The 18,835-nt window shown below is 45.8% G+C and overlaps 1 protein-coding gene across 1 annotated transcript in view; it reads left to right on the top strand.

Moving 5' to 3' along the window:
• SRCAP (Snf2 related CREBBP activator protein) overlaps positions 1-18,835 on the top strand; it is an 845,719-nt gene that overhangs the window by 756,784 nt on the left and 70,100 nt on the right. The window contains 1 exon segment of the mRNA XM_029606814.1: positions 10,999-11,127. Within this exon segment, the coding sequence (XP_029462674.1) occupies positions 10,999-11,127 (129 nt within the window).

Raw genomic sequence — 18,835 nt, 5'->3', positions numbered from 1 at the left:
TTCCAGAGCTTTATTGTGCGTTGAGTGAAAAAATTTTCTCCGATTAGTCTTAAATGTGTTACTTGCTAACTTCATGGAATGCCCCCTAGTCCTTCTATTATTCGAAAGTGTAAATAACCGAGTCACATCTACTCGTTCAAGACCTCTCATGATCTTAAAGACCTCTATCATATCCCCTCTCAGCCGTCTCTTCTCCAAGCTGAACAGCCCTAACCTCTTCAGCCTTTCCTCATAGGGGAGCTGTTCCATCCCCTTTATCATTTTGGTTGCCCTTCTCTGTACCTTCTCCATCGCAACTATATCTTTTTTAAGATGCGGTGACCAGAATTGTACACAGTATTCAAGGTGCGGTCTCACCATGGAGCGATACAGAGGCATAATGACATTTTCCGTTCTATTAACCATTCCCTTCCTAATAATTCATTACATTCTATTTGCTTTTTTGACTGCTGCAGCACACTGAGCGGACGATTTTAAAGTATTATCCACTATGATGCCTAGATCTTTTTCCTGGGTGGTAGCTCCTAATATGGAACCTAACATCGTGTAACTACAGCAAGGGTTATTTTTCCCTATGTGCAACAACTTGCACTTGTCCACATTAAATTTCATCTGCCATTTGGATGCCCAATCTTCCAGTCTTGCAAGGTCCTCCTGTAATGTATCACAGTCTGCCTGTGATTTAACTACTCTGAATAATTTTGTATCATCCGCAAATTTGATAACCTCACTAGTCGTATTCCTTTCCAGATCATTTATATATATATTGAAAAGCACCGGTCCCAATACAGATCCCTGAGGTACTCCACTGTTTACCCTTTTCCACTGAGAATATTGACCATTTAATCCTACTCTCTGTTTCCTGTCTTTTAACCAGTTTGTAATCCACGAAAGGACATCGCCTCCTATCCCATGACTTTTTAGTTTTCGTAGAAGTCTCTCATGAGGGACTTTGTCAAACGCCTTCTGAAAATCCAAATACACTACATCTACCGGTTCACCTTTATCCACATGTTTATTAACCCCTTCAAAAAAATGAAGCAGATTTGTTAGGCAAGACTTCCCTTGGGTAAATCCATGTTGACTGTGTCCCATTAAATCATGTCTTTCTATATGCTCTACAATTTTGATCTTGAGAATAGTTTCCACTATTTTTCCCGGCACTGATGTATGCCACTGTTGTGGCATTGTCAGACATCACTCTGACCGCTCTGTTTCGAAGTCTGTGGGCAAAGCGCAGGCATGCTAGCCTGACTGCCCGTGCCTCTAGTCGGTTGATGTTCCACCCCGACTCTTCTCTGTTCCACCGCCCTTGGGTGTTGAGTTCTTCGCAGCGTGCTCCCCATCCGCTCAGGCTGGCATCTGTCATGAGCAGGGTCCAGGTTGGGGAGGACATTCTTGACCCCCGGCTCATGTGGCCGGGCTGCAACCACCACCGTAGCTGATTCCTCACTCTGGCTGGTAGAGGTAGATGTACGGTGTAGTACTGTGATCGTGGGCTCCATCGAGATAGGAGGGCGCGTTGTAATGGTCTCATATGAGCCCGTGCCCATGGTATTACCTCCAGGGTGGATGCCATAAGGCCGACGACCTGTAGGTAATCCCAAGCTGTGGGTTGGGTGGCGCTCAGCAGAGCCAGCAGACGATTCCGGAGCTTTGATCTCCTCTTGGAGGTCAGACTGACCTTGTCTTCCTGAGTGTCGAATCGGATTCCTAGGTATTCCAGGGATTGAGAAGGCTGTAGGGAACTCTTGTTCCAGTTTACCACCCATCCTAGGCTTTCCTGAAGAGCTATAACTCTGTTGGTTGCCTGGTGGCTCTCCTCTGGTGACTTCGCCCGGATCAGCCAATCGTGGTCCTCCCTCCATACCTTTTCCAGATTCTATCGTCTGGACGTCCAGGCCAGGGAGGACACAGCATTTGCAAGGGCAATCTTGAACGGACCTCGGGCAGCCTTCCACCCAGTCCGGGAGTAGCTTTTGTACATCCCACTTGTTTTGAGTCCATCTGCTACACGCTAGGAAATGTAGAGATTACTTACCTGATAATCTCGTTTTCCTTAGTGTATGCAGATGGACTCAGCATCCCGCCCGGCTGCCGGCATACATGGGGATTCACCAACTCACGGTAAGCCATATTTCTTACAATAGGGCATCCACCCTGCCGGGTGTCGACGCCTTCCGGTTGAGAACACTGGCAGTCTCCAGCTACTATCAATCGGTCAGGGTAATCCTGTTCATTTAATCAATCGGTCAGTTACACATATATCCATAAAGCTTTTGCAAGGAAGATTACTGAGTTGCTGCACTTCCTGCGGGGGTATATGTACCCCTGCTGACGTCAGATCCGTCTCCAACTGCTAGCACGAGCACGCTATACCCACTTGTTTTGAGTCCATCTGCATACACTAAGGAAAACGAGATTATCAGGTAAGTAATCTCTACAATGCTGCTGATGTTATTTTCTCTCTCTCAAAACCAATGGTTTCCCTGCCATGGGTGTTGTCAATGATAGAACACTATGGCGAGATATCAGGGTTCAGGATCAACCCCGATAAGTCAGAGATCCTTCCAGTGCATTTCACAGACGGGCTATTGAGAGTGGGTAAACGAGATTTTCCATTTTGATGGACAGCAGATCCAATAAGGTATTTGGGAGTTAACTTAAGCTTGGATCTTTCTCAATTAACGCAACAGAACTATCGCCCTCTAATCAGTTCCTTGATGGGAGAATTAGATAGGTGGGAGTGATTATCATTCTCTTGGTTTGGCAGGATAACTGCGATCAAAATGAACCTATTACCTAAACCTGGTTATCTTTTTCAAGTTCTGCCTTGCCCTTTTCCGGCAGGAGAGTTACGACCACTTCAACGCAAGCTGTTCGCCTTTGTTTGGCGAAGACTGCCTCCGAGGGTATCTGGGCAGGTGCTCTATAAATCGCGAAGAGCTGGGGGACTGGGTTTACCCTCCCTACTCCATTATCATGGGGCCTCCCAACTGAAATTTGTAATTGACAGCCATTATCTGACCTCTCCTAAGCAGTGGGTCCAGATAGAACAAATATTGGTAGGCGGAACCCCACTCCACGCCCTGTATTGGCCCCTGTCCTGTACCAAGCGGGACATGAATTCATTTCCCATAAGTATCCAAACTACATTAATGGTCTGGAAAAGGTGGAGATGTAGCTTAATTGGTACGAAGCAATATTCTGTTATGTCCCATATACGGTACCTTAGGGACTTTATCAAGGGTCAGAGAAATTCTGTTTTTCGGCGCTGGGAGGCCCAGGGTTTAACCCACTTAGGTCAATTGTGGCGTCAAGTGGTGGTCCCTTTTGGAGAACTGCAGAATAAGTTCCACTTAACAAATGCGGATTTTTTAGCTTAAGCTCAAATCAGATACTTCCTGGGCACCCCGGGACCGCGGCAGGACTTACAACGCCCGCGTTCGGTGTTTGAAGGATATTGCTTACAGGCGGGACGCCTTCAGAAAGGAATTTTGAACGTATATCAATTGCTTATCAATAGTGCAGAGGGGAGAGCAGCACATTTGGTGGCGTGGGAATAGGACTTTGGAGCACAGTGGAGCAGGGACAAGTGGGAGGAGTGCTTTCGGATGCTGGGACGATTCTTGATGTCTGCGTCTATGATGGAAAATTGATATAAACTTTTGTATAGATGGCACTACTCCCCCGCGAGAGTGGCATGATGACTCCTGGGACGGTTCCCCCTATGCTGGCGGCAGTGCTCACAGATCTGCTCGTTTTGGCATATGTGGTGGCAATGTCCCAAAATACAACAGTTCTGGAGCAGGTGCCAAACATTGGCAGAAGGAGTGTGGGGGGTGAGAATCCCTCTGCAGGCAGAATTTTGGCTATTAGGGCTCCCACTCCCAGAACTAGATGATGAAACGCAGAAAATGGTCCTATTTATCATGACAGCTGCTAGATTGCTGATTGCAGCCTATTGGAAACTCCCATACCCACAGTCGTTATCACAGCTATACATTAAATTGCAGCAAATACATTATATGGAAAAATTAACAGCCCTCAGATGTGACATTTTACCCAAGTTTTATAGAATGTGGTCATGGCTGATACGCTATATAACACAGGTGGACCCGACCCAGTTGCACCTAGAAGTCCCTGACTAGGTGAGCTACAGGTGAAACAGAGGGATTACACTGCTAATTTGTATACGATCTAGTATTGGTAAGGGAAGTGTGGGATGGAAAATAAAACACAAACAAAAGGGGGGGGGGAGGGTAAGGAAGTTACGAGATGAGACAGTTTCCATCCGATAAATGCTAGCAATAGTGTACGGGTCTATGCTAAGTGGTTGTTCTGATGCTGTATATCTTCGGTATTAGCAACCTTGTTAATTCCTAGTTATTTACCTGCTGTAATAGCCATATTTAAACTATTGTTAGTAAATTTATTATTATTGTTTTATTGCTACCCTGTTTATTATAATTTTCAATAAAAACTTTAAATAATAAAAAAAAGTCATCAGATAAAATCACCCCCAGATCCCTTTCTTCCTTTGTGCTTAGAAGAGTTTCATCATCAATACTGCACTTCCCCCTTGGATTTTTGCACCCTAAATGCATTACTCTGCATTTTTTAGATTTAAATTTGACCTTCCAAACCATAGAACATTCCTTGTGTTTTCCACACCTTCCTGGCTGTCTACACTGTTATGGATTTTGGTGTCATCAGCAAAAAGACAAACCTTCCCAACTATCCTGTTATGTTACTCATGAAAATGTTGAAAAGAACTAGTCCAAGCACCCAATCCCTGAGGCACACTAGTAACACCCCCTCCTCAGAGAAAACTCAATTTACCACAGTTCCCTCCCACTCAGCCAGTTTCTAACCCAATCAGTCTCGCTGGGCATTCAATTTATTTAAGTCTCCCATGCAGAACCGTGTCAAAGACCTTACTGAAATCCAAGTACATTACATCTAGCACTCGCCCTTGATCTAGCTCTCTGGTCTAGACTCCCAAATACTGGGGTCTTTTTCAACATTTTCACAGCAGTGACTGATAAATTTTGGAATTATCAGTCTAGTAAGGCATATGAACATTTATGGATAATTAAAGAGACTTGGAGTTTTTTGGTTTGTGGACTAATGTACAAGAGTGCCGTGATGCATGTAAATCTTTTGATGTATAAATGTATGTTGTTCGATAAGGACATTTTTTTAATTGAAAGTTGTAATTTATAAGTTTCTGTTGAGCAACAATTGCAACATCACAAGCAGTATGAATGATGGTATAAGCTTTTTTTTATTTTTTTGTGTTTATAAGATTGTTTCATGAACATACTGATCAGAAAGGAAGTAGATTGTATTAAAGATTTTTTGTATTTTGGTAAAATTTTTCATTACATTGAGTTTTTTTCTAAAAGATTTTGTAAACATCTATATAGAACAGGAGTGATCTAGCTTTTATTTCAGAGTATTCAGTAGATCAACCCAGATGTTGATGAGTTTGTACCAGTAATAATTTTTCTGTGCATGTGTGTATTTGCACATATATATGTGTGTATGTGCATATACTTGTGTGTATGTGTGCTTCACTACTAAACTCTGTTACAAAACAATTCATATTAGTATAGAATTCTTACCAAAATTACAAAGGCTTTATTTCAGTCCATTTCATATATCAAAACATTTTTTCTATAAATCTTATTATAGTATGTTGCCTAAGTTCAACAAATTTCATAAATCCAAAATATCATTCCATTCACTTATTCACAGGAAATCATATTGCTTAAAGAAACACCAAGCATTATTCAATGTTCTTTTCTCACCACTGTAAAGATGTTATAGACAGTTCAAGTGGCAATCTACAGGTGTCTGTTTATCCACAAGTGTTCATAAACTTTAAATGAGTAGTTCCCATTCAAAATTGCATCGCTCACTACTATACAATGTTAAACCACCACACAAGTCTCCGTGTACCTGCAGACAATCATGTTATAATCAGCGGGAATAGTTTCTCTAGGTCTGCTTATCATTGTGCCGAGGTTACTGTCGGATGCTTAGGGCAACATTGATACCATGAAGCACAGAGGGTGTCACCATTGAGCGCCAAGGGTGGCATAGGGTGCTGAGGATGCCATCAAGCACAGTGGGTGCCATCAATGCCTTTGAGCACCATAGACACTATCAATACCGCTGAGAGCTCTGGGTGCCGATGTGCGCCATTGATGCCACTGAGCAAGTGGATGCTGTTGAGCATGGTGGTGCCATGGGCACCATCAATGTGGATAATACTGTTGAGCGCCAGGGGTGCTTTTGAATGCCTTTGCCATCAAGCATGGGGGGGGGGGTTCTGTGGGCACCATCTATTTTATCATGGCACCATGGGCACAGTCAAGTGCCTTAGGCTCTGTCAAACTCTGTGGGCACTACCCTCGCCATCAAGTGCCACAGGCTTAGTGCACAATCAATGCCATGGCTACCATTGTAGTCATGAAGTTCTGTGGGTGCTACTGACACCATAGGGCATCATTGAGGCAGTGGAGTACTGCAAGCACGGTTGAGGATGGCATGAGTAATCTATGCCACTGAATGCTATGGGTACTAACGGCCTCTGCCAAAACCATTGACACCGTGACATGCCTGCGCTCTATGGATGTCCTTGTCACCACAGGTGCGATCATCGCTATTGATACTGTAGTGAATGCCAGGGGTGCCTTTTCCACCCTCGAATATGATAGGTGGCATAAAGGACATCAATGATGCATATAAGGAAAAATAACTCATGCTATAGTTACACAGTCATGTTCCATGTTAGAAACTACCACCCAGGAAAAAGATCTAGGCATCATAGTGAATAATACATTGAAATCGGCTCAGTGTGCTGCAGCGTTCAAAAAAACAAACAATGTTAGGAATTATTAGGAAGGGAATGGTGAATAAAATGGAAAATGTCATAATGCCTCTGTATTGCTCCATGGTGAGACCGCATCTTGAGTACCGTATGCAATTCTAGTTGCCGCAGAAGGGTACTGAGAAGGGCGACCAAAATGATAAAGAGAATGGAACTGCTCCCCTATGAGGAAAGGCTAAAGAGGATAGGGCTGTTCATCTTGGAGAAGAAATGGCTGAGGGGGGAGGGAGATATGATAGAGGTTTATAAAATCATGAGAGGACTAGAACAAGTAGATGTGAATTGGTTATTTACACTTTCGAATAATAGGAGGACTAGGGGGCATTCCATGAAGTTAGCATGTAGCACATTTAAAACTAACCTGAGAATTCTTTTTCACTCAACATACACTCAGCTCTGGAATTTGTTGCCAGAGGATGTGGTTAGGGCAGTTAGTGTAGATGGGTTTAAAAAAGGTTTGGATAAGTTCCTGGAGAAAGAAGTTCATTAACTGCTATTAATCAAGTTTACTTAGGGAATAGCCACTGCTATTAATTGCATCAGTAGCATGGGATCTTCTTAGTGTTTGGGTAATTGCTAGGTTCTTGTGGCCTGGTTTGGCCTCTGTTGGAAACAGGATGCTGGGCTTGATGGACCCTTGGTCTGACCCAGCATGGCAAGTTCTTATGTTCTTATGTAATAAGAATACAACTAGTAGGACCTAGACCTATATATCAACTGCCCACCCATGTTAATCTTGGGCCGCCGAAAAAATTAATTTTTGGCTATGCCACTGCCCTCATGTTTAATCTAATGTCAAGTAGACATTGGATAACATCACCAAGGGGGCAGGACTCCGAATCAAGCCAGTAGCAGATAAGGAGTTGAGCACTGTAATAAAATTACAGGTAACAGCAGCAAAATAGTGGCGATTCAGCAAAGTGCAGCATGCAAGTCTCGTAGCATTATTCTTTAGGCCTGCGAGCTTCCCTTTAATCTTGGGCCTTCCAGCATCAACGGAATCTATTGCACCAACCATTAACTCATCAGCTATCACTAACTCCCAAGTTACGGGTATCTCTGCAATAGTGAATAAACCTGGAGGTTCTGTTCCTAGGATTTCCATTGCATGGCCCAGTGCATCAAGGTGGTGCTATCTATTGCTGCCTCTGCTAGAGAGTGTGGGATACACAGTGGTGCTTCATGGATTCCGTGGGTGTTCTCAAGTAAAAGGTCATGACTCTGAGTCATCCGATATGTTAGCTGCATTTTCTCACCTGCTCTCAGGCAAGATAAACCTTGATCCAAATAAGTGATCAAATAGCCATGTTTTATATAACAAGCAAGGAGGCAAAAGCTCATATACCCTCTGCAAAGAGGCCCTATGGGTCTGGGCATGGGTCTGTCATCACAGCTCTTACCTCAAGGCATTTTATCTTCCAGGCATTGAAAATATTCAGGCAAACTAGCTAAGCAGAGTCCTGCAATCTCCCAAGTTTTCTGTAATCTTCTAATTGTGGATGAACTATTTCTTCATTGGGGAGTCCTGGTGATTGACCTTCTCACAACCCCACCTTGGCCACGTCAGGTGTGATACCCTTACCTCTTCTGTCTGTCAGTTCAGCCCACAATCCAGCTGGAGCATCTCACTTTCATCACCCAAGATGATGGGAAGCTCTGCCACCTAAATCGTCCATCCTTGGCCCTTATGGCATGATTGTTCGAGTACATAGTAGTTATTCCCCTTACTCTTTCCCACAGCTGAGAGGGACATTCTAATATCAGAAAGAAAAGCTTCCACATGAAAGTCCTACAATTTACAGTTGGAGATGTTCTCTGCATGGTGTGACCAGTCATCTGGTCCCCTTCTCTTGTGGTCCAAGAGACCTTCTTCAGTATCTCTTCTTCCTCTTGTCATCAGACCTCTCAACTATGGTGATAAACCCAATGGCAGTGAGATTGACCTTAACCCATGCTGAACTTATCACCTGAAAGGTGGTGGTCGTCATGGCCATCACGTCAGCACAAAAAATAAGTAAATTATTTGCCCTACCTCAGTTTTTTCATATCGGAGTTGAACACACTAACAGGTATCTGCATTCTCTATCAACAAAGCATTTGTGCTGTCTACGTTCTTCCAAAATCACATGCAAACAAAGGAGAATTTTTTTCTTTGGACTTTGAGTGCCCTACCATATTATTACAGAGGACTCAGCCTCACTTTCAGGCTTCTCAATGGATTGGGAAGGGCAGTTGCCAAAAGAATTCTTTCAAATTGACTAGTAAACTGTATAATGCACTGCTACATACTGGCTGGTTTACAGATGATGAGTCTTGACAGAATCCATAAAGAGAGAGCCATGATAACTTCACTGGTTCATCTGAGGGTCACTTCTGTTGAAGACATATGCAAAGCTGCTACTTGGTCAGTAGTCTACACCTTCACATCCCACTACTATTTGGACTCCATGTCTTGAGGAGACAGTACATTTGGGCAAGTAATTCTGCACAGCTTGTTCACCCAGTAGTCCACTCTCTACTAGGGATGTGCATTTGTTAACATTTCTGAATCCATTCATTTCATTTGTTTTGCGGCTAAGCGCGTATGTAACAAATGGATGAATGTGCTCACAAAATGAATGGTGTGCACATAAGTCTGTTGTGCGTACGCATAGACACACACCATTCGTTGTGCGTACATTTGTCCATTCATTATATATGCATTTAACTGCGAAACAAATAAAACGAATGGACACACGTCAATGAATGCACATCCCTACTCTCTACTGAGTGGGGTTCAGGTAATCTATTAAGTAGTTGTTCCATAAGGCAATCAGCTCAAGACTCTGCACTGTTTAATGCTGGTTTAATCCTGCTTATTGTTAGAGAAAGCAAAGTTACTTACCTGGAACCAGATTTCTCTATAGACAGCAGGATAAATCAGCCATACATTTATTATCCTTTCTAGAGAGTTGACTACTCAGCTTTAGTTTAAGCCCTAGAAGAGATTGAGGAGTCATAAACGAGTTTATTATATTTGATCCATTAAAAACATGTTACAGTAGCAGTTAAAAACTCATACAGTAATAAAAATGACATAGCTAAAAGTCATAAAAATATAAAATGACAGTATGTAACATATATAAAAACATAGCAGTGAAAGCAGAAAAAGACCAAATAGTCCATCCAGTCTGCCTAGCAAGTTTCTTATGGTACTAACTGCTTCTCCATGCAGGTTACCACCATGTTTCTGTTAAGGGTTGTAATTGCTGGTTACCTCCAAGCCTTATTTTAAAGGTAGTAATTTACAATCAAAACAAAGCAACAGTCAAACCCATAACAAAATTACAGCTAGCATCAATTTTCAGCTTGAGCAGCCCTCCTGATAATTCAGACAATGCAGCTTGAACATGCTTTGCTTTTGGACTTGGCCATAGATGCAGTCCTGTACTTTTTTTCCTAATGTTTGCATGTCAGTGCTTTGGACCATAAAAATCATGGCCCAATATTGGCTGTTTGAATCCAATTCCCCTTTTATGTACCAGACCACAAAAAAAAGTCAGAGTAAATACAAACAGAAACATAGAACAAGACTTATACAGAAATAAAAGTGGCAAAGCTAAAAATCATAAAAGAATATAAAACAGCAACTATGCACAGGAATTCCCATACATGCTCAGAAACATTTCTGGCCTCAGAGCTTGGGTCCCTGTCAGCACCATTGAATAATTTGTTGTCTAGAAAGAGTTTTGGTTACAGGTGAGCAACTTTGCTTTCACTAGAGCATCTTTCAGTGATGGTTTTTATGCATCCACAATCCTGTTCTCCATCCTAGGTGAGCATGTTCTCAAATTCAGCAGTATTGTTAAGCTAGATTCCCTTACTGAAAGGATGAGCTACCAACAAGTGGGATAGACTGATATCTCCATCCATAATAGAGCCATTCTTTCTAGTCACAATCAACTTTTAATGAAGCAGTTGTCCCTTTTATCTTATAGAGGACACTTTGGATCTTCTATGAATCATTAGCAAGGTGAGGATCAGGGTGTTAATATCTAGGTTCAGACTTTTGAAGATAGAGAGGTCTCATGTCTGTCTTTCTTTTTTTTCTCTTCCCTTAGCAAACGATCCGTGAGCTATTTGACATGCCTGCTGAGGAGTCAGCAAAGAAAGAAGCAGAGGGGCAGGCATCATCACCAGAGGAGGAGGAGGAAGGCGCATCTAGCAAGCAAACCCAGATCCTGGAGCAGGTGAAAGCCCCATTCTACAGTATATCTGCTTAATCTCAGTGCTGGGTTTTCAGACTTCCATCACATAATCTTCTCCCATTTTTTCCTAAGAGCTTGGGTGTAGGTGTGAATGCTTTGGTGTAGTTATAATTTCAGTCCCTGCACAATCTCCCCACTTGCATCTACCATTTGGTTCTTATTTTGACAATGCTTCTATATCTCTACTGCACAGTAGCAGCCTTTCAAGATGCCATAAGACTCAAGGGCCCAGTTTTACACCCTCTGCAGGATAGGAAGTTAGTGGTGCAGCTCAAACGGATTTTCGAGGTCTCAGCCATGGGAGTCCGGGCGGCTATTTGTAGTAATTTTGCTACTTGGTAGAAAGAAAGGTTGAAGTGGGAGTATAAGGTAATTTAACACTTACTGCTTTGTTGCCTCAAACTTGGAATAGGTAACACTGCTTACACAGGGGCCGATGTAGTAAAACAAGTGCTGAAAACGGGCGCTAGTTTTGAGCGCCTGTTATCTTAACGGATGCGCAGCCAAATCTCCTGGGCACCTGATGCAATATTTAAATGAGGCAGCATTAAAAAGGGCATGCTAAAGGAAATTGTGTGTCCGTAGCGCTCAATAGTGTATTGCATTGGGTGCTCAATACAAGCATCTGTTTTCATCCCACTTCTTTTTATGTTATAATTCATTTCAGCACCCTCAGCAAAGTATTAAGCGCCCCTTGCTGTGGACGACTAAACTGTTGCCATAAGAAAAGCGGGTTTCTTTTAATCAAGTCAAAATATACAATTATTTTTCTTCACCAAAAGTAGTAAATTAAAGTGTCACAATGATACTAAGGAGGAGAACACACTTATCGCAAGATAGAGAACCTATTTTTTAATGTCTTTCATGAGCCCTTGAATGCAAGTTGACTTTATTCCACCTCCGAGACTGGATTTAAATTTGCCATGTTAAAAAGTGGGCATTGGGAGCCCAGTGCTTTATTGCATGGGAGGTTAATATCTAATGTCCTCATCAACATGCAATTTATGTCTGAAGGATGGCTATCAGGTACATATTTGTTTGGACATGTGTTTTGGATGCTCTAATCTCCTTATTGCATTAGGCATTCCCTGTACGTACCCGTATCAGTCCAGACTGCTGGGTTTTGCCCCCCCTCTAGCAGATAGAGACAGAGATGTTTTAAAAATAAAGCTCCGCCTTATATAGGAGAGTGTCACCTACAGTCCGCCAGTATTTCTCTCTCTCTAGCAGATGGTGGAGATGCATAACCTACAGTCTGGTCAGAGTCTTTATTTTGGGTTTGATTAATTTACTTAGAGTTTTTCTATGTACTTTCCTAATTTTCAGGGTTTGTCTTTTTAAATTTCTTTAAAAAGTACTAGCTTTTCCTATGGTCGGCCTCCCAGAGGGTTGTTAGGCTCTGAGAGGGCGGTCCCCTGCTGGTCAGAGGCAGCTGCCGACAGGGGTTGAGGACCCTAACTGTTTAATTGAGGCAGCATGGGTGCGATACCGGGGAACCCAGCTCACTCCACCCTAAGGATCAGCACCCTGGACCCCACGGTAGGCTGTTTGGTTTTAAAAAATATATATATATATTTTGAGGTCATTTTCTTTGCTTTCGTTTTCAATCGGGCAGGCTCTCCCTCCCTTCCTCTCATTGCGGGGGGTGTTTTCGCCACATTTTCGGTCTCGCGGGGGTGGGGGGTAGTTTAGAATTTTTTCAGCTTCTTTTTTCTTCTTTCTGCCTTCCCCGATGCCACGGACGGCCGTGTGCGGCTCTCCCGCCAGAAGTTATGTTCACAATGTTTGCCAGGGGGAGAGGGTTCCTCCGGTGCAGGGACGGCTAGAAATATTGCTAAAAGCAGGCCCCCGTGGGTTCCTTCGCCTGCAGCTGGGGAGCCTCAATTACCTCAGGATCCTTTTCCTTTAAGCGCGGGTACAGAAGCCATTTTACACTCGTTCCGTGCTGCTGTGCCTACCATGGGGGAGGTGTCCTTTCCTCCTCAATTATCTCCTCAGCCGTGACCCCCTGAAAATAGAGACTCGCAACAGCCTATCTCCCCTGGTCCGGAGGACAATCCTGAGGGGACTTCTGACACCTCCTCTGAGTCCTCCTTCATTGTTTTCTTACATAAAGCCTTCAAGGCAAGGAAGGCAGGCAAGCTGATTGCGGGGGAAAATTAGAGTCCCATAAGATCTGGGCAGCTAAGCACGCCAAGGTGGATAAGGGGACGGAGCCTATTAAATCTAAGCGCTCCCTCCACACTGGGGATCCACAGGGGAATACAGACTCCTCTGATCTGGATTCAGATCTTGGGGACCTGGATTGTCAACCCCAGATTCCGCAGGGTGCGGATGACCCGGAGCCAGATCCACCGCTGGCGGAGAGGGGCTCTCAGGCGGCTGAGGGCGATGATCCTAAGTGATGATCCTAAGCCTTTTTCGTAAAGACGAGTTGGCACCTCTTATTCCAGCTATACTCTCTGAGCTGGGTATTGACAACCCTCCCGAGGAATCCAAACTCGGGAAGATGGACCCTGTTTTGTTGGGCCTGAGAGGTCCTGCTACTGCCTTTCCTTTTTCATTTTTCGGCAACGGAGTCGTTTCAAGAATGGGATACCCCAGATCTCGGATTAAAAGCCAGTAAAGCCATGGATAAGCTTTATCCTCTGCCAGAGGATGCCTTGGAGATGCTGCGGGTACCGAAAGTGGACTCTGCGGTGTCCTCTGTCACTAAGAAAACCATGATTCCTGTCACAGGAACGACTACGCTCAAGGATCTGCAGGATAGGAAGTTAGTGGTGCAGCTCAAACGGATTTTCAAAGTCTCAGCCATGGGAATCCAGGCGGCTATATGTAGTAATTTTGCTATGCGAGCTGGGCTTCGCTGGGTGCAGCAATTACAGGCCAATGTAGATTTCTCGGCCGAGGAAGCGGCTCAGGCGAACCGTTTGGAATCCTCTGTGGCTTATTGTGCTGATGCCTTTCATGACCTCCGGAGGACGTCCGCCAGGTCCATGGTGTCGGCGGTCGCGACTCACCGGCTCTTGTGGTTGCGCAACTGGTCGGCGGATGGGTCTTCTAAAGCTCAACTGGGGTCCTTGCCCTTTAAGGGTAAGTTGCTTTTTGGTAAGATCTTGGACAACATGATTCAGTCACTGGGAGAGAATAAGGTACATCGCCTGCCAGAAGACGGACCGCGCTCATGCGGTTCCTTCTCTTCTCTGGCCAGATTTAGGGGGAATCGGAGATATCGACCTCCTAAGTCGCCCGCTTTATCCTTTCGTTCGGCTCCGGCGAAGCAGCAAACCTATACTCAGTCCTTTAGGGGTCGAAGATTTGGCAGACCTGGGGCGGTTCTCCCTTCCTCAGGAGCAAAATCCTCCCAATGAAGGATCGCTGGTCCGCTCCTCGACCCCGGAAGTAAGGGGCAGACTGGCCCTATTCTTCGAGGAGTGGACTAAGGTGAGCTCGGATCAGTGGGTCCTCTCCGTGATAAAACAAGGCTATGCTTTAGATTTTGCACAGCGCCCCCGAGATCGGTTTCTCATTTCTCCCTGCGGGTATGCAACAAAAAGAGCAGCGGTTCGGGACACATTGCAGCAGCTGCTACAATTAAGGGCCATAGTTCCCGTTCCTCCAGAGGAGCAAAGAAGGGGTCGGTACTCAATATACTTCGTAGTACCGAAGAAGGAAGGATCGTTTCGTCTCATCCAGACCTCAACGAGGTGAACAAGTGTCTAAAGATCCCACGTTTCCGCATGGAAACTCTCTGGTTGGTCATTACCTCGGTGAGGCAGGGAGAATTTCTAGCTTTGCTAGATCTCACTGAGGTGTACTTCCACATAGGGATCCGTCAGGACCACCAAAGGTTTCTGCGGTTCTGCATCCTGGGACAGCATTTTCAGTTTCGAGCTCTACCCTTCGGCCTGGCGACTGCACCACGAACTTTTACCAAAGTGGTGGTGGTGGTGGCAGCTCATCTCCGGAGGGAAGGTCTCCTGGTGCATCCCTACTTGGACGACTGGCTGATTCGAGCAAAGTCGGAAGCCTTAGCCACAGATGCGATTCACAGAGTTCTGCAGTCTCTCCAGTCGCTGGGCTGGGTGGTTAATTTTTCCAAGTGCAAGCTCATTCCCTCTCAGTCCTTGGAGTATTTGGGAGCACTCTTAGATACCCAGACGGGCCGCGTTTTTCTCACCATGGACCGCATCATCAAGTTACAAGCTCAAGTGCGGAGCCTGTTGCTCCAAACTTCTCCCAGGGTTCGAAAATATCTATAGGTTCTTGGGTCCATGGCGTTGACCTTAGAGCTGATGCCATGGGCATTTGCTCATATGCGGCCCTTGCAGTACGCATTACTGTCCTGTTGGAACTCAGTATCTGAACAATTTTTTCTTCCATTACCACTTACGCAAGTGGTGAGAAACAGCCTAGCATGGTGGCTGGAGACGGACAATCTATCCAGGGGAGTTCCCCTGGAGATTCCCGAATGGACAGTGGTCACCATGGACGCCAGTCTCTCCGCTGGAGAGCGGTGTGCCAGAGGAAGTCTGTGCAGGGCTTATAGTCTCCCGAGGAGTCTGTGGTCGATCAGTCGGTTGGAGACCCGGGCAGTACGGTTAGCGTTACAAGCTTTTGCTCCTCTCCTACAGGGGAGGGCAGTCCAGGTCTTGTCGGACAATGTGACCACGGTGGCTTATATCAACTGTCAGTAAGGGACCAGGAGTCATCCTGTGGCAGAGGAAGCGGCTCAGTTGTTCAGCTGGGCAGAACATCACTTGATCAGCATCGCTGCATCTCATATTGCCGGCGTGGACAACTTCCAAGCGGATTTCCTCAGTCGACACCATCTCGATCCCGGAGAATGGGAATTGTCAGAGGACGTGTTTCAGCGCATATGCCTTGCGTGGGGAACGCTCAGCATGGATCTCATGGCGACTTTTTGGAACGCTAAAGCCCCACTGTTCTACTCGCGTCGCCGGGAGCGGAAGGAGTAGATGCCCCTGCTCTACCCTGGCCCATAGACGTTCTTCTGTATGTGTTTCCACCCTGGCCGTTAATCGGCAGAGTGCTCCGACGGACAGAGCGTCACGCAGCGCCGGTGATATTGGTTGCACTGGAATGGCCGAGACGTCCTTGGTTCGCAGACCTCCTCAATCTCGCGACGGCAGGTCCCATTCGGTTTCCAGGAATCCCGGATTTGCTTCACCAAGGACCCATTTGTTTGGAAGAAGCCGATCACTTCTGTCTTGCGGCATGGTTTTTGAGCGGCGCTGCCTAAGTGGCACGGGTTATACTCCTGCGGTATGGCTACTCTTCTCCGTTCGCGCAAAACTTCCACTAATCTTGCGTACGTTCGGGTTTGGAAGGTTTTTGAGGCCTGGTGTCTTGATCATAACGTTTCACCAACCCGGGCTTCCGTTCCGATATTTAGTGTTTTCTGCAAAAGGGACTGTCCATGGGCTTATCGTGTAGCTCATTACGTGTACAGGTAGCAGCCCTTGGTTGTTTGCGCGAAACAGTGCAGGGTGGAACTCTGGCAGCACATCCTGATGTGGCGCAATTTCTTCGAGCAGCTAAGCATTTACGTCCGCCGCTTCGCCAGCCTGGTCCTTCTTGGAGTCTGAATGTGGTTCTTTCAGCCCTGTGAGGCGCCTTCTGAGCCTTTACGGAGGACAACTCTAAAGGATCTTACATTGAAGGTGATTTTTCTTGTCGCTATCACTTCAGTTCTGCGAGTGTCCGAACTCCAGGCTCTTTCTTGCCTGGAGCCTTTCTTGAGGATCTCCGATTCGGGTGTTTCCATCCGCACGGTTCCTTCTTTTCTGCTGAAGGTGGTATCTTCTTTTCATGTCAATCAATCAGTGGAACTTCCAGCCTTTGGGGATCTGGACCGTTCGGATCCTCTGTCCCACGATTTGCGGAAGCTGGATGTTCGTAGAGCACTTCTACGCTACTTGGAAGTCACCAATGAGTTTCGCATGTCGGACCATCTCTTTGTGCTCTGGAATGGTCCCCGACGGAGTCACATGGCTTCCAAAGCTACTATTGCTCGTTGGATGAAAGAGGCTATCAGCTCCACTTATTTGCTAAAGGGCCGAGTTCTTCCAGTAGGCCCCGGGCTCATTCTACTAGGTCGCAAGCAGCGTCCTGGGCAGAGTCTCATTTCGTGTCTCCACAGGAGATCTGTAGGATGGCGACGTGGAAGTCACTGCATACTTTCACACGGCATTACCGATTGGATGTGCAGGCTACTAATTCGGGAGGATTCGGAGAAGGTGTGTTACGAGCGGGCCTCTCTGGATCCCACCCCGGGATAGGTACAGCTCTGGTACATCCCAGCAGTCTGGATTGATCAGGGTACGTACATGGAAAGGAAAATTAGTTTCTTACCTGATAATTTTCATTCCTGTAGTACCACGGATCAGTCCAGAGGCCCGCCCTGTCAGAGTGGTTCAAGTGGGGGAGAGTCCGCTCGCCTTGCCATTAATTTCTGCAGATTTTTGAATTTTTTCCTGTTCCTTCTTGCCTGTGTGGTTCTATAGGTTCCGATCTTACTGGGGTTAAGTGACCCGGTGGTACCGTTTTTTCCTTTCTTGTTCAGGAGTTAGTGTATATAGTTATGGTATCTTATGGGAGCCATCTTGCTTTGTCATTATGAAATACTGGCGGACTGTAGGTGGCACTCTCCTATATAAGGCGGAGCTTTGTTTTTAAAACATCTCTGTCTCTATCTGCTAGATGGGGGGCAAAACCCAGCAGTCTGGACTGATTCGTGGTACTACAGGAACGAAAATTATCAGGTAAGAAACTAATTTTCCTTTAATCTAGTGCACCCAGCCGCAAGTGCTAGGCTGGGTGCACTTTATATTTCCTAGCGTGTAGCCAGATGGACTCAGAACAAGTGGGTATAGTGTGCTCGTGCTAGCAGTTGGAGACGGATCTGACGTCAGCACGGGTACATATACCCCCACAGGAAGTGAAGCAACTCAGTAATTTCCGTCTCCAAAGCAGTTTGGAGTGCCTGCACGCTCGCTGAGCGTGTTTTCCAAATCTACTTTCTATTTTCTACTTTCTACTTTACAAATTTCTCAGAAGACGAGCCTCGCACTCCTGCGGTGATACCCTCGGGTCCCTCCCCCAGTTGAGTTTCCCGGGGTGATTTCCGCGATCCCTCTGAGGTCTACGCCTCGGTCCAGTGGCCGAATCGCGGCAGGGATCTAGCCCCCGAGCGAGAAGGGCTCGGGCCTAGCTGAGAGGCGCCTCGATCCCGGCGTGGACTTAGCCCCGAGCGAGATGAGTTCGGCGGCTTAGAGGCAGCAGGTGCATTTCCTCAAGCGCGGCGGTGAAGGTATTTTCCCCTCTCCCCCCGCAGCCGGAGACCGCCCGGGTTACAGCCGGGAAGTGCAGAGGATCAGGTAAGGCGTACATCTCTTACTTTTTTGGTCTCCGAGGTACGAGGATCGGCGGCATGGCCTGCATGTGGCTCGCCATAGAGATCGCCATTTTGTCTGCCTTGTTCAGGTATTGAGCGCCCATGTTAGGCGCCTGTTGATGGGCGCACAACGCAGCATATTGCTGACCGCATATTATTGAGCGCATATTGTATATTATTGAGCGCATATTGCTGACCGCATATTATTGAGCGCATATTGTATATTATTAAGGGCATATTGCTGACCGCATATTATTGAGCGCATATTGTATA

Source organism: Rhinatrema bivittatum, chromosome 6 (assembly GCF_901001135.1).
Source record: "Rhinatrema bivittatum chromosome 6, aRhiBiv1.1, whole genome shotgun sequence".
Lineage (NCBI taxonomy): Eukaryota > Metazoa > Chordata > Amphibia > Gymnophiona > Rhinatrematidae > Rhinatrema > Rhinatrema bivittatum.
The sequence above is the reverse complement of the archived record's forward strand: the minus strand, read 5'-3'. Positions and strand labels throughout refer to the sequence as shown.